We start from the raw sequence: 26,953 nt of genomic DNA, 5'->3' as shown, positions 1-26,953 counted from the left end.
TGAAGGATAAACCGCCCGCAGGGGCGTGCTGGGTGTTAAAAGTTATATATATATATATATATATATATATTATAATTTCAACTTTAAAGTTAAAAAGTCAAATGTCAAGCAGCTGAGAAACTCCAAACCTGATTTGAGACAGACCCAGAGGGAAGGAGGGGAATTCATCAGACACAAGGGAATACACTTGGAAGAGGTAAGAAGCCTACATACCTCACTACTAATTTTCAAAGTCCTTGATCTAACACAAGTCCCAAGTGCCCTTGTAGCATATAACCATTCTTCTCTTGATGACTTAATGCAATTTACATGCGTTCAATGGCCACAAAAGCTTTATTGCCATAGATCGCATACTGTGATAGGCATGTGTTTCTGATTCTGTTTCAAGAGGGTAATCATTGTTTTTCTCTGATACTATGGCAGCAGAGAAAAAAATGTGCAAAAGCTCACTCACACTTCATCAAAGTGTTTTGCCCCCGGGACCTCAAAAAAATTACTTTTTTTTTTATTATTATTATTAAAGCCACCGCCCTAGAGAATGGCAAAGAAAAAAATAACATGTAAAATCCACTACAGGTAGATATTTTATCTTCTAAGTAAAACAGAATCACAGTAAAGGCTTTAGGAATATTTTAAATAATTTTGGTGGATATATGGATCTATCTTTTTAACCACTGCCACAAATACTTGTGTAATGTAGAGTATTTACTGCATTAATTAACATAACTAAAGTAGTCCAGCTCAAATTCCTTTTTCCATATACCAGTTTGTTAATTTTGACACTGCCACCTAGAGAATAAGATGATAAAAGTTGAACTTTATTCAGTGTTAACTAAAATTTGCAAATTATAAAAGCCTGACTGAAACTTGCCGGGTCAGTATATGCTGGTAATCTGTTATTTGTGGCATATTAAAAGCGGTGTCCAGCACAGAGAGCAATGAAATAGAAACATTTTCAACTTTGAACTAGTTTTTTCAGTTATGTCAGCCAGATTTAAGGGCTCTGTTTCCAAAATGATTCAGAAATCTGAGACATTTCTGAATAATTACATTTTATATATATGCTGATACACTGCAAATATACTTTGAACACTAAAATATCAACTTAACTCCTTATTTAAGTGAATAACAAATTCAGAATAGAATCAGCATGGAGTGTGAATTTCTAAAATCTATCAAATATGTCACTTGAAATATGGCTATTGTGGTTTGCACGAGAGGTGTGTTTTAATCCAGGGGATGATGGTAACTGCTTGCCCTGGTTACTGTTTAAATTTAACAATTCATTTTGATAATCAGGAATGAGAGAAGGCAGTCCACAGAGTTCCCGGTGGTAACTGTAAGGCCTTACAGTATAAAGTATCTCCAGGTGGCTGTTGTTGTGATTTGGTGCTATATAAATAAACCTGAATGGAATTCAACTGGAGTGTTAGCGAGAGTAAGAGAGAAGTGATGGTGTGTGGTTTAGAGTACATTATGAGGATTTGATTGCCTTTAGGATATGCTGGTCTTTCATTCTGTATATGTATATATCAGACCACAAACCATGGCACACATTTAAAATTTGGAAAGGTTTTTGCCAAAGTCAGATTCCCACACCATTCCCACTTCTTCTACAGTGACACAGGAATGAAGATTTAAAAAAAACTGCACATCTAGCTGGTCTGAGGGCTGTCAATACGTGGCCCCACTGACTTAAGTTGTCCATTGTTATTTAGCATGCGGCCGGTATTATCCCCAGCCCTTTCACTTTCGGTTTGCATTTCTCTCATTCTTTGGCTCTTGCTTTCTGCATTCCCCTCTGTGGCTTAATTGGTTGTCTTTCCCACGGGGAGAGAGACAGAGTGAGATATAAGCCATGCTGAACAAATTGCTTGCGGTGGTAGTGGTGGTTTGATGAAATGCAAGGCTGATGCTGGTTTCTTTGCCGGGATATATGAGACATGCCTGTACCATGTCCAGATGTCTTTATACCCCATTATCTTATTGCATCGTTCTTGTCAACCTTCTCCTTTGTTTTACTACTTATACTTATAGGCAGTTGTCACCTTATTTACATATGGGGAATTCTTTGAGCATAGCAGGTTTTTTTTTTTTATTGTATACAAAAGGAATGTGTTCCTACATAGATTCACAGGATATTCATGCTAAGAGCCATCACTGGTTTAGTCAGGCCCTCTCCTCTTGATAACTTACACATGTGAGCATAATAAAATAGTCAAACCAGACACACATGCTCAAATACTTGTGATGACTCTTTAAAAGCTTCAAGCTTTAAGCAAATACACACATAAATTCGCAGCAATCATCTTTGTTTAGGTGTAAATGATAGGCCTGGTCTATATTAGATTCAGACATCAGAATTTCATTCAGTCTAGTCCAACATCTGTCAGCAACTCCATTTGACACCACATAGCAACAACAGTAATAAGCCGTGCAACACACACATGTTACTGTGAAGCAAGACTCTCGCTTGTTCTTTCTAACTTTCTATCGTCACGTAGCCGCCAGTCATGAAGCCACATTAGGCATCCACAATGCCCCTCACCCTTCCCCTTGGACCATGGCTGTCTGCCTCAGTAACTAAATAACCTACTCTGACCCTCAGAGGGCCTCTAGAGGCTAATGACAATAATGGCGTTAACTTCCCAAATAGATTAGGGCTCTGCTGTCACATTGATGCTGAGGGAGATAGTTGGTGTCTGCTGATAGACTGACCACCCAGAAGTTTCGGAGGGCTTGGTCTGGGTTCAACCCATCTTAGCAATTTCCAGACATCAGTAAGACAACTTGCAGAGAATACCAATAATTGGTGAGAGAAAAGAGTGAAAGAGATGGCCCATAAACTGGTCTGGTCATTCCCCTGCCTTTAATAATAATGATAATAATGGATTGGATTTATATAGCGCTTTTCAAGGCACCCAAAGCGCTTTACAATACCACTATTCATTCACTCTCACATTCATACACTGGTGGAGGCAGCTACGGTTGTAGCCACAGTTGCCCTGGGGCAGACTGACAGAAGTGAGGCTGCCATATCGCGCCATCGGCCCCTCTGGCCAACACCAGTAGGCAAGTAGGGTAAAGTGTCTTGCCCAAGGACACAACGACCAGGACAGAGAGCCCAGGGATCGAACCGGCAACCTTCCGGTTACAGATGCGATTCCCAACCCCCTGAGCCACGGTCGCCCCTTTGTACACAAAAAAGACAAAACAAAGGAGAAAAGATTCATTTTATGCTAACAAGATAAACATGAACCTATTTTTTAAAAACACAACTAAAGACACGTATTTTTAATTGATTGTAGCTTTAGAAATATGTTGAAAATTTTGCTGACATATATATTAAAACATATGGTGTCCAACTAAAATGTGGCTGCATTTTCATCTACTACAGCATACGGAAATCTTTATCCATCTGTAAATTATATGTCGTGTGCACTTCTTTAAGGAGAAAATTGGAAACCCTACAGAAGTTATACATTATATATATTTTCCAGATTTGTATTACTCTGTAAAGACTTTAAGCAACTTGAGGTGACTGCTTTGAACATGGGAAAATATATATCTTTAAAACCATGATAATTGCCAAACTTCTTACATTTATTTTAAGGACAGTAATATTTCTATAAAGTTTATAGAACCGTATCATGGTTCCAGGAGAGCTTATAGAACTGCCAGACTTAAGATTCATACTTGAGGAAGAATTAATGGAAATTAAAGTGCACCAAATTTTGAGGCAGTTATGTGAAAATGTTAACTGTTTGGTGACGCAAGTGGAAAATCAGGGGACCTCATAAATCAGAGTATACAATACAATGCTCATTAAGAGTGCCACAAACGTCTGTTTTAAATGCATGCTAGCATTCATTTTTGATAGTGTTTATATGTTTTACAACATTTAAAAATGCAATTTATTTTTAAGGGTGTATCTAAAATATACATTTATGTGATATATCTGAGATTAATTGGTGCACTGCTTAGCTGGCAGATGAAGCTGCATGCACTGCAGTGTAATCTTGTGGTCTGAACACATGACCAAGGAGGAAACTGTGCTCCCTACACCCCTGTCAAATATGAAATATGAAAATGGTTTCAAATATTTACAGATATCTTGAGGCAAATTTACTTGAACTTGCCACTTACTGAGAAAAACCTCTGATGTGGAAACATCATTAACAGGATGTATACAGTAATTTAAAGCAAGCCTTTCATCAGCTATATAACACATATTTAACTGGGATCTCTGTCTGCCAACAGTATATCATGTTGGGGCGTTAAGAGGAACAAAACCTGCCATAAAATATCAAAAAACAGTTTTAATGTTATATTTCTCTCCCACACTTTGTGTTTTTCTTGGTAACTCCTAACTTGCAATTATAGACAATGTTAAGCAAACACGCTCTTCTCAAAAGAGAGTCAAATTCTGTCCGTCATAAACCAACGTCTGATGCAAACCACCTGTGGGATTCAGGGGGTTCCCGCAAAGGTCCTCTACAAATTTAAGATAAGCTCTGTTGGGAGGGTTATTCAAGTTGATGTTATCTGATTTGATGTGCTCTAACTTACATTTTCAGTAATGGCATTTCTGGCGTCATTTAGACTAATCTGCCACACATATTCAGGAAAACCTATGAGGTGTATTCCGTAAAAAAAATATAAAAAATAAAAAGCCCAAAAAACAAACTGCAACTCCCCCTTTTTTTGCTAGAATAATGCAAACTTCTCAAATGTTTATTGAAGGACTCTTGAAAACTCTTGCTTCCTGTTTGGGGTTGTTTTTTCATGTTATTAGAATCAAGACACCAGCCTCAAGGTACTGATGATGAAATAGAAACTTAACATCTGAGGTGCACCAAACTGAAATTTTGAATGAAGAAGATTTATAAATGCAGTCAAAATAATCTGAATCTTGGGTGGATTGAAGCCTGCTCTGTGCAGGAATCTAATATGTTTCAGCAAAATGGATATTTCTCAACACTACAGGGCACTAGTTATGCACAGTGTGTTCCAGCAACCATGGTTTAGCAATATCTGGGCCCTTTTCAAACGTTCAGCTAAATTTTTTGGTATAGTGTTTTTTGTTTTGTTTTGTATGTTTGCATGTATGCACAAAAATTTGCTATGCCCCTATCTTCAAAACTACCCTAATTTCCATTATGCTACGTTAACCTCCTTTTTATTTTTTCTTTCCTGTTTGGGCTGATTGGGACCTGATGAATTTAAAAACAAAGAATTAGCAGATTTTTTTTCTTTACCTAATTTTTGTTTCTGAGAAAAATGAGATCCACATTTGAGGACATTTGTTTTAAACTTCAATAGAACAGTGGCAGCATAATGCCCTCGTAAGTGGATATCAGGCCCTTGTAGAGAAAAATTAAGTATTTTGGTGTAGGCAACCCAAAATGTGATGTCCACATATGTGGACGCCAGGTCCTAGGAGGTTAAGTATGCGTTTGGCTGTTCCAGCCAGACGTTCCTAACTTTACAAGGACTCAGCTAAGACATAACACCAAACACCGGTTTTGGATGAAAGGTGGTCTTAAAAATAAATAAAGCCTTAAAGCTGAGGAATTACAAACACACTGCCATGAAGAAAGAAGGAAAGCCCTCCAAACAATTTGTGGCATGTAGTACTTTCAGTTCTTTCTGTGCTTGACACAAAGACGAGTGTCAAACATGAAAAGACAAACGTGGGGATGACAGAAAGGATTGAAAAAAAAAGAAAAAGAAAGATTGAACAGAGGTGAGAGTGAAAAAGACCACAGGGGAATTTTCCATTTGTCAAAACAAATCAGAAACACACAAATGTGTATACACACACACACACACACACACACACACGCACACAGGTAGACATAAGAAATACCTTTAAATACTGTTAAAAATACAAACATGCACTCACCTTTACTAGGTTCACCTGTTTCATCTGATCAACTGCTCATTAATGTAAATATTCAGCCAATCCAATGGTATTAAATCAATGCATTTAGGCATGTAAACATGGTCATGACGACCTGCTGAAAATTAAACTGAGCATCAGAATGGGGAACAAAGATGATTTAATGTGGCATGGTTATTGGTGCCAGATGGGCTGGTCTGAATATTTCAGAAACTCATGATCTACTGAGATTTTCATGGATGACTAGGGTTTACAGAGAAGGGTCTGAAAAACAAATCCTATCCAGTGAGTGACAGTTCTCTGGTTGAAAAGGCCTTGTTGATGCCAGAGGTCAGAAAATATTGGCTAGACTGCTTCAAGCAGATAGGAAAACAACAGTAGCTCAAATCATCACTCTAAAAGTATGCAAAAAAGAGACTCTGATTGCAAAATGCATTAAACCTTGAAGCAGATGGCCAACAGCAGCAGAAGAGCACACCAGTGCCAGTCCTGAAACTAATTGCAAGAAACTGAGGCAATAATTTGTACTGGATCCCAAAATTAGACAACACTATATTGGAAAAATATTGTCTGGTGTGATGAGTCTTGTTTCTGCTGCAATGTTCAGATGGTATTGTCAGAATTTGGCATAAACAGCATGAAAGCAACTGGATTTGCCACTTAGCTCACTGCACTAGGAGGGCCTCCACAGTCACCATATCTAAATCCAGTAGAGATCCTTTGTGATGTGATGAAATGGGATATTCAAGTCATGAATGTGCTCCTGACAAATCTGCAGGAACTTTGTAATAGTATCATGTAAATATGGACCAAAATCTGAGAAAAATCTTCCCAGCACCTTGTTGAATCTACACCTAAAAAATTAAGGAAGCTTTAAATGCAAAAGGGGCTCAAATCTAGTACTAGGAAGCAAATGTATATGTATTTGCTCCATACAAACTTGCAGGTGATCATAAACATGAATGGACACACAAACAAATGCACAAACAGCCCAGGAATACTCTTCTGCCTGTGAAGATCGAGGGACTTCGCAAAAAAACGTTCAACAAAAAGAGAAAAAGAGTCCTGATTCTAACACAATCTAAGCTCTGGGATCTTCAAACAAACTCACGCTCAGGCACCATGGGGACAAGACCAACAGAATGAAGCATTTGGGGGGCTGACCTTCCTATTGCCTGCTCTGTTCCTGGCTGTGAGGTCTCCGTGCACAACAATGCAGTCTTTGCCATAGCAATGCGGTCTGGCATTTCACAGGGCCTACTGAGCCAGCCTCACTCACACTCACTGCCACATTCCATAGGTTGGCTTTAGAGCCAGTTAACACACATCTCGTGGCAGCTGTTTCCCTCTGAAAAGCGGGACCCTCTGAAAAGAGTGAAGCAGTCTTTTTGTACACAATAAAACAAAAGTTACACAAACCAAAGCAGATCAGTGATAATACTAAAGAAGGGTCATACATTCACAAAACTTCTAAGGAAAGAGGTCAACTCTGTAAATGTGAAGTTGAGACAACAGTGGCTGATGACACGGCCAACCCTCAGTGGATATTTGATGATTCCTCAAAGGACTTGCATGAGAGACCCTTAAAGCCAGGACACTGTTAGCAGGCGTGACAGACAAAACCAGTCCACCCACCATTCATTCACAACATGCTCTGTACTGAGAGGGCTTATTGCCATCAGCATCATTGTTTTTCAGCTCCATTAAACACTATTCTGGAAAATAAGGAAAAAGCAGCAGTAACACCAACGCTGCTGAAATGGCTTAATGGTGAAGATAGCTTTGTAATGCCAAAAGATCACAAGAAGCTTAGCTTGCAAAATGCACTTTTTGTGCATAGCTGCCACAGAAGCAATTATCTTTCTTTATAACAGCTAAATGCATGGGAAAAACCTGCAACAGATATTTTATGGCAAGTATTTATGCTATTAAAGATTGTTTTATAATATTTAATTAAATGAACAGATCTATGTGGTCTTCTGTGCTCCATGGCATAAAAGACAAAGACATGACAAAGTGCTTTGCATGTGAAAGAAACAGGAATGCTCACCGCAAGAGGCCGACTTCGTCTCCACCAGCTTCACCCTTCGTGTTTCATTACGAATTCTGTTATCTGTCGTGTCCACAAGATGTGCAAGGTCGTCAATAATTTCTAAGAGACAAAAAAAGACAAAAAAAAGGGGAAAAAAGTCAGTCAAGCTAATTGCTCAGGTCAGATCATGTGCACTAGTAGATTTAGATTTTATTTTGCATTAATCAAGTCACTGACACACAGACAACATAATATATTGTAGAGAAAAATATATAAAAAGCACAAAGAAGAAGAAAAACAAATACAGGTTTTGCAAAAACTGTATCTGCTTTTCTTTACAATTGGGTAAAAAAAAAAAGCATCTTACAGAGCGAGATTGTCTAAGAAGTAAAGAGAGCCAGAGGTTCACTAATCTGCAAAGAACTGCATCAACAAATTATGGAACAATATCTGCATAACGCTTCATCTTTCGCGACCAAAAGAGCGGGGGTTGGGGACCGCTGATTTAAGGTTAAAGCTCTAACATGCAAAGAAGAAGCCACATGTGAACATTGTCTTCTTCTGTGGACCAAAGGTCACTTAAAATCGACCAGTCAGAAGAACTGAAATTTGAAAACATGGACACTGCATCCTCTGGACTAAAGAAGAGAGGAACCGTTCAGCCTGTTATGAGTGCTCATTTAAAAAGCCTGCATCTCTGATGGCGTAGCTTCATAGTAGAAAAGTCCAGTTACTGAATTGGCCTGCCTCCAATCCAGAGCTTCCATCAACTGAAAACAGTACGCTCATAATAAAATAAAAAGTATGGACGACACAGAACTGTTTAATTGCACAGAACTACAATTAAAATCTTATATATCAGACAAGAATGGGACAACATCACTTTCTCCAAATGTGCAACAGTTCTCAACTAAAACTGGAGATGCTACGCAGTGGTAAACATGGTCCTGTCCCAACGTTTTTATGATGTGTTGCTGGCGTCAAATTTAAGATGAGCTATTGTTTTTAACTTAAAAGTGAACATTTGTTTTGGTTTAAACACCTCATGTGTTTTCTATCTTCTATTGTGAATAAAATATGAGTGAATGAGATTTGCAAATCACGGCATTTCTATTTTTATTTACAAGCTACACAGCATCCCAACTTTTTGGGGAGTTGGAATTGCCCCCCCAAGGTAACCATCTATATAAAAATGACTCTCAATGATGGAAAGACAAGTTCTGCATTACATGACACCTGACCGGCAAACAAAAAGACAGAACCTGCCAACAGACATAAGTTGTGGCAGAGGAAGTAGGTCATATGAAAGCACTCCTTGCCCTTTCAAACGGTTTCACTCCTTCCTGGATTTAATCAGATCCTTATTTCTCATGAGTTTTGAAGACGTAAGCTGAGGCTTCTGGGACTATGCCTTAGGATCCAAAGAAAGAGAGTGTGTTCCTTTTGTGTGTGTGTGTTTGGCGCTGTGGCTAAGGTCTTTCAGTAGGAGTTCCTGACTTGAAGGTCGTCCAGATGGAAGCCTGTGTGATTTGTTAGAGCAAGCCACCGTGTTGACATGTCATCTCCAGAGATCTGGTGCAGCAACAAAAACAGACAGCTAAAAAGCCATCACACAGAGATGGTACAAACCGGAACCACGAAAACAACATGAATGGCTAAAAACGGCGAGTGAAATATATGTTAAGGAGCAACTGACTCACATGACAAGACTATGAGGAACAATGTAGAGTGAAATTTAAGAAATGGATAATGTTAATGTGTCAGTGACAGGATGAAATATTGATGTCAAAGGAACAAACTTTAGAGATAAAGCAATCTATAATGTTCATGCGATGATGTAGTTTCTTTCTGATGGTTTGTTGTATTTCTCTTTCTTCTTTTGTGTATATGTGAAATGGGAACAGACAGCTGCTGAAAAATTTCCAAATTAAAAAGTAATAATGTTGAAAGATGGCATTGTATACTTATTCACTCAGACAACTACAAACTAAACAGGAATGGGAAGCTAAACTCATCTACAAACTAGTGCCAAGTTTACAGGCAGTGTTCTTCAGAAGGGGAACAACAATGTATTGCTACGGTATGGCAAAGTAGTACTCAGTTGATATGATCTTCAAAAACTGGGCAACATGACCGAATTCCCACCAATGAGGGCTCGGGGCTGTCTGCAGCATTTATCTTTGTGAGCACAAATGTCTTCAACTCAAATGAAACTGCCTTGTTTCCCCCAGCTAGAGTCATCGCCATTTGACAAGACAGTTTGCCTTTTGGCTGATACCAAATAATTAAGTTGCAAAAATAATTAGAGGAAGGAAAGAAAAGCAAGTAAGTTTGAAGGGCCAGAATGTTAAGGGGCAAGGACAAGCAGATGGGAGACGTGAGATTGCCGTATGTACAGTGTCCCTCGAGACTTCCACATCACCATCTAAGCATCAGGCAACAATTTAGAAGGAAGAAATATTTCCTTTACAGGCAGAGAAGGGGTGTAGACACTGAACCATTCGTGCTGCATGCCACTCCAACTAGTCATGGATGTTTTCAGTCGCTGGTGCCAAGTTTCTTAATTCAGTTCTGGCCCAGCAATAACATCCCATTTCATTGATGAATTTCCATCCATTCTAGGACATGATTTTTAACTATAGTTGCAATGAAACGCTCAATTAACGTTTGCACTAAGAATGGCTGCACTACAATATACTGCCTTTTTACATGTGTAGTCCTTCAGTTCACTCTATTATCAAATCAAGTTTCTAACACCATAATTCTCAGTTTCCCATTGTAACTTATCTGTGTGACAGGTGCTGGTTTAGATTAGCTATACCACAAAGAAGCCCCTGTTTCAGACAGAGTTTATTTATTTAATGTGCTATCACACTGAATAAACCTCTAAAACCACAGCGTGGAAAAGCATGGCATGTGTGTACACAAATTTCTCCTGTTTGTCATTTTTTAGGATGCACTGCTATACGCTTATTTCACCTCAATTATGCAAAAGACAAGCGCTCTTATTGAACACATACTTTGTTTTTAAATATTTGTAGCTGAATTAGAATGGGATTTCTGATTTGTTTGTTTTTTTTGTCTTATTTTTAAAGTAATCTTTAAAGACACTGCAGTACATTAAGAACATACTTTAGTTTCCTCGTATAGAAATATATACAGCGGGGCCTCTATAATCCACTACAATGGTTTTTAAATGAAACAACCAAGAAAAGATTGAACTAGAGACATTCAGATTTAATTCAGTGTCTCTAACCAAAGTACTGAATTAACTGTTTAGAAATTAATTACAGACATGTTTATACATAGTTTCTCATTTTCAGAGGCTCAAAAGCAATGAAAAACAGTGACTGAGTTGCAGTAAGGTTAAGCCTGCTCTCTTGTCACTTCATGAGCAAATAAGCAGATGAAAGATATATACTTGTATCCAGTTACTGTTCACTGAAGCTTTCAATATGAGGTCAAAAGAGATGTCTATGCAAGCAAGAGGTCATCTTTAGGTTGAAAACCAAAAATGAAAGTATCAGAGAGATGGCAAGAGCTTTAGGTTAGCCAACATGGGACATTCTTCAAAAGAACGAATGCATTGACCAGCTCAGCAACACCAAAAGGCCTGAAAGACCACTGAAGTCTAAAGTGGATGATGACAGGATTATTTCCATTGTTAAGAAAAACAACCTTATAACTTTCAAGAACACTCTTAAGGAGCCGCTGTATCACTCTCAAAGTCTACAATAAAGACTTTAACAATGAATGTAAAAACAGAGCTTTTACAACAAGGTATAAATCACTGGTTAATTTCATTAAAAACAAAAGTCCATATAAGGCTTTCCTAGAAAACATCAAAAAGAACCTGCACAGATCCAGAAAGTTCTTTGTACAAATTAACCTCCAAAGACATTAACTCTCTCATGGCATGCATTTTTAATTTCTCTTTGCTATTTGGGCTGATTGGGACCTGATGAATGTAAAAACAAAGAATTACGTTTTTGTTTTGTTTTTTTTACCTGATTTTTGTTTCTGAGAAAAATCGGATGCACATATGAGGACATTCATTTTAAATTTCGATAGAACAGTGGCAGTATAACGTCCTCGTAAGTGGATATCAGGCCCTTGCAGAGCAATATTTAGTATTTTGGTCTAGACAACCCAAAATGTGATGTCCACATATGTGGACGCCAGGTCCTAGGAGGTTAAAACCTGGGTTAACTGGTACTAAATGGTGCAAAGAGAAAAGTACAGAAAGGCAAAGGAACAGCTCACGATTTGTAATATTTCCAAAGCAAACATAAACAAAAACTAGTGAACAGTTACTTTCATAACAAGAAGTTTTAAGTAGTTTTACAGCTCATACAGAACCAGGCAATCCATGTGCGTTTCCTTGGAACAATTTTCCTTTAGAAAACAGTCAAAATAACTTTAAATCAGATGAGGTTTTTAACTTTATGGACCAAGTCCCAGAAATTTTTGGTTACACCTGCTATAATACAGAGCTCTGTACCACAAAATCTAAGTGTTCGTATACTGGTTAGGATAGGTTTTCCCATTCTGGGATATTTTTTGTTGTTGTTGTTTCCTTGTTTTGTGTGTTAAGGTGAAATGTGTACTATTTCAGCCTGTCCTGACATCCTTCTTGCTCATGACAGTGATCAAAATACTTCAGCTCAGCGTTACTAAGTAAGCAGCTTTGTTGCTAGATTTTACCACTTGTCATGACTCTTTAGCAGATTCCCCCCCCAAACACAGCAAAATAGCTGTTTGCAGTAACCTATTGCACTGCTCTCTCTCTCTCTCTCTCTCTCTGCTGTGTTCAATGGGTGAGAAAACTAGCAAGGCTTCAGAATTACAGAGAACAGTGGTGCAAATTGTGAGGGAAAAAAAAAAGACAGAAGTTTATCGCTGACACACATCACGTTTTTCACACTTACATAAAAAAGAAAAACACAAAAACAATGGGCATAAACCTGGCCCTATTTAAAAGCAGAATGGGACCCCTGAAACACACACACATACACCAATAGGAGACAGATGTTGCTTTCACATGATGTCACTTTATTCTGCTTTTTCCTGAGTTATCTCAACACCACTTCAAGTGCCTTCTAGAGCTTGAATCTTTAAAATAAAAACAACAACAAACAAACGAAAAAACCAAAATCATCTTATGGCCACATTGCCATTTGGGGTCAGTTTCAGGTCTGTTTCCTCCATCTTTTCTGTCAGGATCATCTGGCACGATGGACAGATGGATGCAAATTACCAGTTACCAGGACTGGTAGCTCATCATCATCATCATCATCATCATCCAGTCAGAGGTATCTTATGTAGCCCAAACCCTCTAGCTGCTGTCTCAACTAGCAATCGAATGTTATTTATATATTTAGTTTTACTATTTTTACTACAGAGAAAACTACTAACACGTCTGTAGAGTATTTTTTTCAAACACAACCATACAATGCCTCTTCTGGCTGAGTTTCCAGGAGAAGCCTCCTTGAGATTAGATGAGCAGCCATCCATGAATCCTCTAATATCTTTGGAAGGATGTTAAAGATTGAGTTTTGAAATTTAAAGCATTATATTGCAGTGGAAATGATCGTTAACAGACATTTATACCACTATAAAGCCATGATCTTAATAATAACACAAGGGGGTTTGCCAAAACTCCCTGATCTGCACAGATTCTCATATGAGCTGTATTCCCTTGCAGGAGAACGCCCTCTTCCATTAGCCCAGTTATTTAATTAAAACTCAGTGTGTTAAGAACCAATCTCGCTGAGCAATTAGTGGACTGTCTGATTCAACTTAAGAAGCAACAATCCAGATCCAATGTTAATAAGGAACTGGAAAGTTGTGTTACAGTTCTTTATCCAGACCAATAAAGGCACAATAGCAACAAAGAGAACAAGAAAAATATTACGCGAAAGCATGGACATCCCACAGTTTTAAAGATTGATTTTAATAGACATATAACTATGTGTATGTTTCTGTATAGACAGTAGGAGAGAACCTAGATCTAGAACAATGCAGAGTCATTGTTAGTGTATGCATGTATTCATTTTAAAACAAATCAGACAGCAAAGATGATGAAGTGCGGGTATTAATCAAAATCTGAACAATTTCACTTCCACATCACAGATCTATATCTGCCCCAAGGATCTGTAACGCTGACTCAAGCTCAAAGCTTTGGTTTTTTGTGTGTGTGCAGTGGAGGCACTTGGATAAACAGTTACACCCCATGGTGGCTCCAGGATGCGCTGTATTAACTTTGTATTATTTTAGGACTCATTCCAGGAGAGGGCATAGCACACAGAGAAAATGCTTGTTTCCTGTGACCAATTTAAACACAATCTAAGTCAGTGGGTCTAATTTTGTTGTGCTTATTCAGGAGATGATTTCTCCTGAGGATACAGAGAAAGGGGAAAGAGAAGAGAAAGGGTTTTTTAAGTCACCCCTCCTGTGGTATCTCTTGTTGCAGTGCAGGGAGGCCTGGCTACAACTGTTACCAATTGGCCCTGGTGTGACTGACTGTGTTTGAGGGTACTGCTAAAACACACACACATACACACACATCTCTGGGTGTAACTGGAACTTCACTTGGCACACGTAAAGGCACTCAGCATGATGATACTACTCATAGCAATTATGGTATTTACAAGAAGTTGCACAGTCTTGGAAAAGTTTCTTTCAACTTCTTTCTTTTTGGCCCTTGACTGCTTTTTGTACACAAACCCTGAGGGTCTATGATGAGTGAGGAATGTAGCGTTTACCTGTTTTTAACATAAGCACAAAACTCAACAATCAATTTAATGCTGAAACTAAAGACAAAAACAATGAAGACAAAATTGGATATGCACAATCAGGCTACAAAAGGTGAGCCTCTCTATTCCGGGGATTCCTATCACTGTTTAAATATTCACAATGGTGATCAATAATTTATAACTTCATTTGCCAACATCAACAGTTCTGCAAAAGTCTTTTTTTTTTTTAATCATGGGGCTAACCAAACATAAAAAGATTCATTAGACATCAGAGAATCTTAAATAGCATTTTTTTAACTACAGTGGAAATATGATACACAAATCTTCCCACTTAGGCAAACCAGATGGAAAATGAGTTAAAGATGTAACGCTGTAGAAAACAATGTATACTACAAGAAATGTCTTGTACATGTAGACAAGTGTCTACATGTACATGTAGACAAGAAATTGAATAAGGAAGACCATCAGACAGATGTACACATGGACTCCAAGCTATACAATTATTTAAGTTTTACATGGGTAATGGCATGAAGCGTATTTTTTAAGTAAAGCTAATTTAGTGTCTTCCCAGAATTGACCAATTTTTGTGTATTTCTGACCAAATATGCATGTGTGCTGATGGGGTTTGTAATAGTATCAACATACGCACAATTTACACTCCCAACATCTGGCCTTCTGAAGTACTGATCCACATGAGAACAGATTAGTCTCACTTCTGGGCATCATTGTTTCTGGCTCCAACAAATCAGTGAGTTGTTTCAAAAGCACTGACAGACGCCTCCACTCAACACATTGAGGTGGGGGGTAAGATACCCTTTTATTGCATCATTACATTTTCTCCCACCAGGTTATTGGCTGCCACAGTGATGATGGATGTCTTGCTTTTGCAACTCATGCCATGTACACACTTGCCAGTGATCGAATTATAGAAATGTTTATACATATTGTGGGACAACCTTTGCTTTCAATGAAAACTTTGCATTGGCACTTTTGTTGTCAGCTTTGGAATAAATTTAACTTTACTATGCTACCAGGAGAAGACGTAGCCTAACGATCGCTGAAAGAGGCCCTCCACTACTGCGTATTCATTTCAAACAATATTCACGCTGTTACATCAGTGATTTGCAGTTCCTTGAATTTCTGACTGCAAGTCTTTCAACAAGGGAGCATAAAATATTGACAGGGCTCAAGTGATAAGTCAAATATCATCTTATTATTCTGCAAACTTCAAACTAGCAAAACACGGGTCCTGGCATTCATCAGAATGATACTTTACCTAATACCACCCATCTGAACATTCCTCCAGACCAAGCCCAGGCTCGAAGGAGAGCTAGACAGTATTAAACAGGTGGCTGTACAAATGATGAACCTGAAATGTTCATCTTATACGTTTTATTTTATGCAGTCTGGATGTTTGTATTGAACTGATAAATTACATAAACTGGCATAAAGTGATGCAAATATACCAATATGCTGGAAAAGCACTGATCAACAACATGTAATACTATTAAATACATGCTTTCACATTTCGTGCTTTAATCCTAAACATTTGTGTGCCAACCTGAAACCGAAACCGGCTGTGTGTCCACAGACAGTTTCACCTCTCTAACCCTGTTACGTTTACCAAAAGATCAATCACCGCACATGACGGACACCAAAAAGAACAACCAGCTGATGAATGACTTACTCAAAATTAGGAAGAAAAAAACAAAGACTTCAAAGAACAGCACATAAATTCAAAAACCTGCCCATTAGTTCAGTTTTAGCTGATACTAACCATTGGGTTTATATTTGTTAGACACTAAATACAAAGGTGAAGGTTTTACATTTTTTTCCCACCAAACATTGGGTTTTCCCCAGATAATCTATTAGCCATTCCGCACAAGCATATGCATGTGGATACAGTAAATTTCATAGGACATGTTTCTTAAGCATAAACCAACAGCCCTGGACTCATATATGGAAAAAAAGCACCAAAGAAACATCTGTTATGCTGCTGTCTCAACCATGTTAAGTAAGTTAAACTGGCAACGTTACCACAGTTCTTTCAGCCTCAAATTATACTTGTATATACACTCACCAAGCAGTTTATTAGAAACACCATACTTGAACACTGTGCTCACAGTGTTCAAGTATGTTAATGCTCTGTGCCATGGAATCCACTAGACAATTCGAAATACAATATGAAGGCATTATACAGTCCCAATCAAAAGTTTAAGACCACTTGCAAAATGGAAAAAAAAATCATATTTTGTATGGTCAGATCTTAACAAGGTTCCAAGAAGAGCTTCAACATCCAACAAGAAGCATGAAAATAACGCTTAAACTTTAAATTCTAACCAACTGCAGCCCCAAAACAAAAACTTCAAAATCTTAAAGACACATAACAAATGTTATGGAAATCTTTTTATCTTTCCGAACAAAAAAACAAAACAAAACAAAAACATTTTGCCAATATAGTGGATTTTTAAATCACCAAATAACAGTATCGGTCTTATAAACTGCATATCGATTTTTACTCTACACTGTACCATACTACAACCTTACTATCATCTACCCCACCTCCAACCTCCCCACTCTTCTGTCTCTCATGTAGAAAGTGTCACTTCTTGCCAGCTATGTTACGTACCAAAGGTAAGGTGATCAGGCAATACCTTCCATATTTATTTCAATATTTCGGCCATCCTAGTTGCCTATTCTTGGATGTTCCAAACTTAATCTCGGATTCATTAACAGTCATGATAGCAGAGCTGGTATCATTACAAGCCGCAACAATGTGACTGTTACCGTTTTCATCTTGTGAGTCTGTGTTTGCATGTGTGTGCGTCACTGAGGAAAAACACATTCACAGTAACACCAACTGCGACAGTGAAACTACGACAAAGGTGGTGTTGAAATGCCAGCAGGTGTTTGTAACTATGTTTGTCATTCTGTGTGTAGGCAGATTTTGACAAGGGGATAGAGCAAGAACATTACAGGTGAGAACATTACGGAGAGCATGAAGTGCTAATAAATAATTAAAATGAGAACTATAGAAATGAAATGCATTATTATTAAAAATAAATATAGGAATCTACTTTTTGAGATATACGTAGATGTAACTATTTTAACTTGCTTCAGTATTTCTTTGTATCAATTCCCCTATTTTTTGCTTTTCTCAACTTTCCCGTTCATTTATTAATTCATTTTAAAAATATATATTTATGCAGTCTTTATATATTTATGTTTTTTCCCTTTGCATTTTTCTCAGTTTATATTCCAAAGCTTATTTATTTCTAAATGTTAATTTTACATTTCCTTCTGCAGCTCTACTTCATTATGTAAATGCAGTGGCCTTTTCTAAGTCTTTCCAGCAGCACAGCATGATTAAAATATAAAGCCTTTGGAAACAGCATGGTTCTTTACTGGAAATGATTAGCACTGCACATATAAACAAACAAACAAAAAAAGTAAACTGATAGTACTGGCTCAAAAGTACCTAAACTTCATCAGCAGAGAAAATGATGTCAGCTTGGATAAGTGGTGACTATAAAACATTTTATGATCTCACATTTTCCAAGATAGTTACGAGCCATCAAAAGAATATAAACATTTATTACAATTAAATAAGATACTATCCACAGAAACAACACAAAGAAAGCCTCAAAAAAGTGTTGAATTACAAGGAATGAAAAAAAACTTTACAAACAGCTCTTTATCCTGTTAAATTAAACTGTTATGATGGCCAGCCATCACTGAAAAGTGAACAGTGAATATGAATTATAGCTGCCAGTGTATTGCATACAATTATTACACAAGTCATCTGCTCTGACTTTTTAGAATTGATGAAAAAAGGTCTAAAACTCTTAAAGCGCTCTACAAAGACCAACAGCACTGAGAAGAAGTTTGATTATTACCAGGCTTTTCACCATCATCACCCCTCTTATGGCCAGGTGCCACCAAACAATGTGTGTGTGATGAGCATGAGGGTGCCAGCACCATCAGTAGCAGCAGTATAAAGCAGGGACCACCCTGTCACTGGCACGGCACCTCCAAACCAGTCGCGGTTACACTTCATCACTACCATCACACTTCATTTGCAAGGACACCCGGGAGTGGGTGGCATATTAAGAAACAAGGAAATAGCAAAGAATGAAATATCATCAGTTTAATTGAATGAGTTTCATAGGACATGAGAACAGGGAAGTACCTGGATTCTCGAACAGAAATCAGGTTATCTAGTGCACTTCCTTGTTATGGTCAAATTAACATTAAGAAGACTACATTAAAAATGAAATGGTCATGTAAAAGAAAAAGACAATTAATGCAGGATTTCCTTTGACAAAAGCCCATTGAATATTTTTCCTTTTCAGCAATTTTACATGCAAAAAAACACTATGCCTGTGGTAAAGAGTCTATCCAATGTTTCCTATTCCCTATGTTCTCTGTGCCCCCCATCTGTCTCTCTCTCTGTGTCTATGGTGTGTAGGTGGGGTCTCCCTTCACTTGACTCTGCTCATCCCCTGTCCTAGCTCGATTACCTGCCTCCCACCAACTCACCTGTGTGCACTCAATTTACTTAGACTCTGACCGCAGTGGTAAGAAAATGCAAACTGACTTACACGAAAAGTGATTGTAGTGTAAGTCTTCAAGTCAGACCCTGTTTCACACATAATGCACAGGGTTTGTTGTTACTAAACTTTCTCTCTTACACTTCAGCATCATGTCCAGCCTGACTGTGTCTCTGTTGTTCCCTTGCCCATCCACAAACCACCAAAAGCTCTCTCTGCTTGCTGTGGTCTTTCACCACTGCAGCTGCAGTGCCAATTGCCCGCCATTCTCTCCACTGCCCCTGGATTTCTGCTCTCTGCCTTCAGCCTGATCCTTTAACCATCATTTACAGAATGTGAACACTTATGTTCAAATCCTGCATTTGCTTCCTGTTATTTGTAACAAGATAGTTTTTTCAAAATCATATAACTTTTAAAAACTACAAGATTTTATATTTTAGCTGTCAGAATGTTAAAAAACAAAAAAGTAGGCTTGGGAGGAAGTATTATTCCTTTAAAATGAAATTACACTGAAATCACACACATTTTCACTGTTGCTGGAACTAAACCATTTATACATGCATTCTAATAAAACTGAGCATGAGCTTTCTCAATTGCTATTTTTAAATGATTAGAGGCTTTCCCAATAACGGAACAAATGTGTTTTAATTGAAATAATCTGAGTCAAATAACTCATCATCCCCTGTGGTGAGTGGAGCTTCCCGGCAATACGCTGGCCGGCTGACTGACTGAGGAGTTATGGAGGGACTTTGATCTTCCAGCCAGACCCTGTTTCACACATAATGCACTCTGACGCATAAAGACACATATGCTCTCATGCTCAGACACTGAGACAAATACACATGTATAGACATTTTGGTCTATCAGCATCATAGAATCAGACACACAGCTAGAGAAAGACACAAGGTTCTTGTATGTGACATGCTTCCAACAAGCATTTATGTCTCAAAGAGGAGCAGAATTAATTTACAGTGCTTCTCAGAGGCACCACTGAGCATTACAGAGTTGTATCATACCTAATACAGATGTTTTCCTGCAGAGAAGAGTTTGGGGCCAGTGGGTATTTATCTTCTGGGGATCAGTGGGGCATGGAACATGAAACATCACAGAGGTGTTTTTCAGCCTGGAAAGTTCTCAGAGATGCTGGGATCAAATCCGGACTTTACTTTGGCTCTTGGTCTGTACAGCTTTCAAAAAGGTTCTTGAGTTCAAGTCGGCATTTCTGAAGCCTCTCTGAAACCTTTAAATACTAATAGGTGTTTTTTATAGAAATAAGACAAGAAGGTCAAACCGCGTTTTTACTTCCAACCAAATTCAATCATATTGACTGCAAATAACTTGCAGCACTTAGAACAGAAACATGATAATCTGAATAAGTTACATTTTCAAATTGTTTGTTTTAGCTGAGCAGGTTTGAACATTTAAACAAATATTTAAGCAAACTACGCCAAAAAAAAAAAAGGGATGGACAGATATATTACTTTTCAGAGACTCAAAACAGAACAATAAAGTTTTTATGAAACCATTTCATTGAGCTTAGTATTATTTGTTTTCCATATGTTTACTCAGCTTTCTCAGCATGGCACAACTATTTGTTCCCTCTATGTCATTTATATTTATGAACTTTAAAAAGCGATCCAAAATATTGCGCTGAAACACAGTCATGCCAGGAACATATATTTGAATTTGAAACTGACAGAGTTAGGGACATTTGGCAAGCTAGGCTGACAGGAGAGATGAACTGCTGAAGTTTGTGGTGGATTTAGGGTAACTGCACTCTACTCATGAAAACCAGAATGAAAGTTTGGCCACCAGTGCGGCTGAAATAACTTCCCATTTCAACAGCCTCCCACATAATTGTGGGCAGCTAGGAATGATGGAGGGTACAAAGAAACCGGCACAAAAACATGATGCAACAATACCACATGCTTTGCTGCACTTAAAAACACAGCTAGATGCGCAGACAATTAAACAGTGAGAAAACCACATGTATACACAATGACACAAACACATTAGGGCAAATATGTGACTGTAGCCCAAGTAGCTGGACTCTACCCTCATATAAATCAATGACACACACTAACAAATGTGTCATTATCATACTGATCCTATTAAGTATGACAGTGTATTACATGTATATGCTGAAAGCATTTAAGCAGCTGCACCTACAGCTGTCGCATAATTACAGAGTTCCTCCAGATGATGAGTCAAAAGGAGGCGGTGCTGATCACTGAAGGAGAAGAAGAACCCTCCTCAGATGATTGAAACAAATTAACAAAACCTGTGAGAGATCCTATGACTCCTTCTTCATCTTGCCTAAACGTGGATCATTCCACCCCCACAACACAAGGACACAAGTTTAAATAATTACACTTTGTAGGTGGAATCACACAGTTTTACTGAGTCCTGCAGCTGCTGTGCCGCCACAGCCTCTACTGCCCACTAGTGGATTCATGTGTGGGCTACACAAGTCTACTGCTGAACAACTAATTACAGTGTTTCTATCATGGCCACAGAGCAAAGAGCAAAAATATAAATAAACAAAACCAAACTACTTTATTCACTTTACTTAAACAATTCACGTAGCCTTGTTTCATTTCAGTTCAGTGAAAGTCTTCTATGGCGTTATTTTTGTGCCACTATTCTGAGCGCACGTAAAAATAATTTGAGTGCACGTAAAAAAAGTTTGCAGGTGCAAGTGTTGCATTTTGAGGAGAAATTTATTTTGAGCAAAGAAAAGCTAAATTTGAGTGAAAAGTCATTGCTGCGTGCAAAAAATGTATTTCAGTGTTTGCTATTATCCACACACACACACACACACACACACACACACAACAGCAGCCCCTCTCGCAACGTGTTGCTCGCACTCTCAACGTGTTGCTCGCGCTCTCAACGTGTTGCTCGCGCTCTCAACGTGTTGCTCGCGCTCTCAACATTTCTGGCCGTGCGCGCTCAACTCTTTCTGTACACCGTTATATTTGTGCCACAAAACCAGCCAATCCAGACTTGGATGCAAAAAATCTGATTGGCTGTTTTGGTCTCCAACTTGCACCTGCAAACTTTTTTTACGTGTGCTCAAATTTTTTTTACGTGCGCTCAGGATAGTGGCACAAAAATAACGCCATAGTCTTCACTGCATTTTGCAGTCACTTTTCAATAAATGCAAATAAAACTTAACTGAACATGCCCCCCACAAAGCTGTCCAGTTAGGAGAAACATCGGTGTGTGTTGGTCTTCCTTAGTATGGAAAGTGTGTGCCCATTCACACTGCAACATTAAAGTACTGCTTGGCTCAGATGTGTCACAATAGGAGCTTGGAGACAAAACTACAGGCTGGGGTTAAGTCAAGAGTGAAACAGATGAAGCTGATAACAGATCAGAAGACTTTTTTAAAGATGATTAAAGACTTGTTGCAATTTATAATGGAACAGTGATGTATCACTTTGAAGGTTAGCTGATAGGCATCATCTAAAGGCCCACTTGAAGCTTGATTCTGCCAAATGCCCCACCAGCGTAATAACAATACGGGGCATGTTATGTCTACCAGTACCTTGCACATATTTTAGTACAAACAAGCAGTGAGATTTCAGAACACTTAATAGTTCACAGTTATGACTATTTTTTACTTCATGTAAAATACTTTATTATTGATGTTCCGAAAGATATTTTGTTTATTTTCAATTTAAAGAAGAGCTATTGTGCTTGTTACTTGCTTGTTTATTTTTTTCCCTCTTATTTTCATTTTAACCATTTCCTCCACTTTAGATTTTTTTTTAATTTGCTTGTGATTCTTCATTTGTCCATTTCTTTCTTTGCAATAGCTTTAATAAAATTTGTTAACCAACTTCTTAATAAGTAAGCTCAATTAGGCTGTCTTCACTGTAATTCCTCTTCACATCTCAATATTGCACATTCTCATCGTTGCTTTCTGTCATACTGTCCTTCCTGGTTCTTTCCTAACCTTCATTTTTAATCCCTTGCTCTTCTTAAATGTCTCCACTCAATCACTGAAGGGATAAAACCGCTTCACCTTACTAGCGGCACAGTACATTTGTAAGATTAGCCCACCATGCTCTCTACCGCACCGTCTGTGATTGCGCCAACTTACATGTGAGGTCTTGCATTAACGTCTAGCTCTCTGACTGGACAGTGGTCTCTTAGCTCTTCATGCAGATATAAATACGACCTATGTGCCAATCACAACTTGACAACATGTGCTGTACATGTGGTCCACACCTTCGGCACAAACAAAATGATCACACACTTAGACAAGGCACTCACACTTTCAAACACACACACAGACTCTGAGGGCAGGCTGCTAAAGAACAGATGTATATATGTGCACTTGCGCACACACGCACACATTAAAACATAAAAATGCCCAGAAGATGAAGGTGCAATGTTCCCCCTGTGCTTAAATGGGAACCACGTGCTGGCTGTGGGTTGAGGCAGACTTAGTAAAGTAAGTCCTTCCACTCATTATGTGGGATGACCCATGCTTCCTTGAGGCTGAGGAAAGCGCAAGGCAGCTTTCTGCTAGTCGGCCCTTTGAATGCAGCCTCCAAACCAGAGTGGTTAGCAATTATATAAACAGAGGAGGAGATTTGTTCCCGTTGTCACTTGCGTTAGCCAAAAGGAACCTGCCAGACCAAGTCGGAGTCCGTCTAAGGCACCATTAAATGGCAGGGAACCCTTTGGTCAGAGCCAATGGAACTGGCAGCTGTAAATTGCAAAGGTTCCCATCCATGAATACCACCAACAGCTATAAAGGTAATGTGATTGCCCCCCAATAATAAATATAAACATCAATGTACTGTCAAATTTCATTTGAAATATATACTTCACAGCTCCTCCTTGTTTTGCATAGAACGTTTTCACACTAAGATTACTAATAAATAAGGTTTACTATAAAATAAAATTCAAATGTATATTAATACTGTAGACAGTAACACCAAGAGGTAAAGTAAGAATAGCTGAATAAAGCCTTATTTAAGGTGTTTATGTGGTACACAAATAGATTTTGAAAAGCATGACTTCCTCCCATGGCAATCTTCTAATTCAATTAAATTCTTCTGATTCAAAAAGGCAGCAATGGGTTGAGGCTGTATCCGTCATCATTCTGAGCTGAATGAGTGAATTAATGTCTGGACAGTTGTGTGTCATACTGGGAGTGTGGGAAAAGAAAAAAACAAGCTCCAATAAGTCTCACAAAAATTAGCAATTGCTGTATATTATATTATCTATCTATCTATCTCTCTCTCTATCTATCATGGGTCATGATGACTCATGAGTCATGGCTTAGTCTAAAAGCCGTTATTTTAAAGGTTACAGGAATACTATATGTAAAATTTGTGTAATCTATAATAACAAATGGCAGTAAGGTGGTGTAGAATAAGACACTCTAAAGCACACAAAGATAGATTACTGGCAATAAAGCCAAATTCATCAAAGAACACCTTGCCCAGTGAGTGTTTGTTTCCAACGATGTCTCATCTGCTTATAAGACAGTGGTGGGAAAGGTTGTTGAAATCATACCTTCTGGATTTTTCCCCCCCATTTTCCTCATTAGTCTACTCTTTTTTGGTAATATGCACAATTAATAGTTTGTGAAAAAGCTTACAAGTGCCAGTATGGTGGCTATGTATATTGTGAGAATTGATGGACTAGCTAGAGAGTGGAAGGGAACCTCGCCCAGTCTCCATACAGGCCTGTTGGTAGACATCTGGAAGGGATCCGGGTCTGAAAATGAGCTAAGTATGATAGACCACAACTCACTACTGCATCATACTGTATACTGGGCTTCTTTGAGTGCCTGTCCACATGCACAGCATGTCTGTTAAATGTGCATCTAAGCACTTTTAAACATGCATGGACATGAAAGCTAGAAAGCAAAACAATAAACCTAGAACAAAATCAGGTCCCCACAGGAGTCGAATCAATCTGTCTCCGCAGTTAACATGATAAAGTTACTACAAAGCTGGAAGTAAGAATAACTAGCCGCATGCTAATATCTCAGCTGGCAGATTCTGTCCATTACAGATATACAGATACTCTTATTTTTCCATAGCCATTCATTTTCAGTGAGACAGAAGCAGGGGTGTACTATAACTATAGGTTTTTCTACTCTTTCTTATACACACAGAATATTCTGATAATATGATTTTGTCCAATTTTGTATGCAGTTTCTAAAACACAGGCAGCTGACTTCAACACAGTTTATTAGAGGAACTAACAAAGTCACAATGCCAAAGAGGCAATACTTGAGCTGAACAGACCATAAAAAGATTTTATTTTAGATTTCTTTTCAAAAGAAACATCAGCACCCACAAACCTGCAACGTCAGGATCATTTGATCCACAGACCTGTGGTTCGGGTGGTTCTTAATGTACTACAATATCACTTACATTATGATACAGAGAAACTAAAAATGAGTCACCATGATGCATAAAAAAGGCACAAACTGCTTTAAAACTGGCTTCGTCATAAGTTGGCCACTAGAGAATACCACTTTCAATTTCACACTTTGTTTTTCCATTGATGTTGGACTTTTGACATTATTGGTGGTTAAATAATAAAGAATATGTAAAACGCTTATACAAATGTGTTTCCTGTTGTTTTCGATGGCTGGAAAAATCGCTTAAAAAATAACTAATGCATAAAATTGTCACAATGTGGTACAGAAGTTGTATGTTCACAAAAGATTTTGTTTTACTGTGAAACCTTTTGATGTGATTTCAGTATTTGCTGAGCAATGGCTAACCTTCTTAACAGTGGCAGGTGAGATGGCTAAAGCAAGCACAAATGTTTTTCCGGGTGTCTCCACCATGACTCTCTTTTACCACTTTGACAAACCATTTTTCTTTCTGGAGTACGAGCAATCCTGCCACTGGCTTTTTAATGTGGGGCCTTTCTTGCAAACATCTATCACCAGCACACATTTGCTCCAGATGGATCGAGATAAATCAAAGTCAAGATGGTGAACAAAGACTGCTGCTTGTAATGCAAAAAACACATTGGGGAAAAAAAAGACGGGTGAAAACCTACACGTTAGGATGTGGGAAATTATTTTATTCTATTCCTTTTTTTGGTTGTTTTGGAGAGTCAAATCTCCTTATAAACACCTACGTTTTTCATACCCTTGATTGCCATGGAAATCTTGTTAATTTCCAGCATCAATATTTTGCTGTACTTAAAATTTTTTAAATGCTTTATTCAAGCAACAAGCCGGTCAAAAAGAAATCAATGTTAATAAACAGTAAAAGATATGAAAACTTTGCAGTTAGGGATTACTTCAAAGAACAAGTATGTGTGATAGAAAGTAACCTACTGGCACTGAGCCACCGTGTCAGAAAAGCACATAAGGAAACATTCAACCTTTTAATGTATGGATTTTTTCATGCAACCCACCACAGAGTGAACAGGACTACCAATGACTATCACATTGAGATCAATCACTGTTTATGGCGGAACTCCTGGAACATCGAGAAATTCTACACAAAAAAGCCAGTGTAATCACAAAAACAGTCAAGAAAGCTTTTATAAATAAGAGAAAGGGTCTTAGTCCACTGAGGGGGGACAAAGAAAGCATGATTGATGGAATGTCTTTAGACGTTTTTCCATTAGTGTCTCAAAATGTTAATTTCTTTACTGTTCCAAACTAGATTATTCATCATTCACTATTGGTGACCCTCATGCCACTGTCAGCCCCCTCTCC

The 26,953-nt window shown here is 38.2% G+C and overlaps 1 protein-coding gene across 1 annotated transcript in view; it reads right to left on the bottom strand.

Annotated features, from left to right (window-relative positions):
- Positions 1–26,953, bottom strand: part of stx8 (syntaxin 8) — a 45,983-nt gene that overhangs the window by 6,774 nt on the left and 12,256 nt on the right. The window contains exon 7 of the mRNA XM_024802840.2: positions 7,953–8,054. Within this exon, the coding sequence (XP_024658608.1) occupies positions 7,953–8,054 (102 nt within the window). The remainder of the gene's footprint in view (positions 1–7,952; positions 8,055–26,953) is intronic.

Source organism: Maylandia zebra, linkage group LG6 (assembly GCF_041146795.1).
Source record: "Maylandia zebra isolate NMK-2024a linkage group LG6, Mzebra_GT3a, whole genome shotgun sequence".
In the NCBI taxonomy this organism is placed as follows: Eukaryota; Metazoa; Chordata; class Actinopteri; order Cichliformes; family Cichlidae; genus Maylandia; species Maylandia zebra.
Note: the sequence above shows the minus strand (reverse complement) of the source record. Positions and strands in the feature narration are given on the sequence as shown.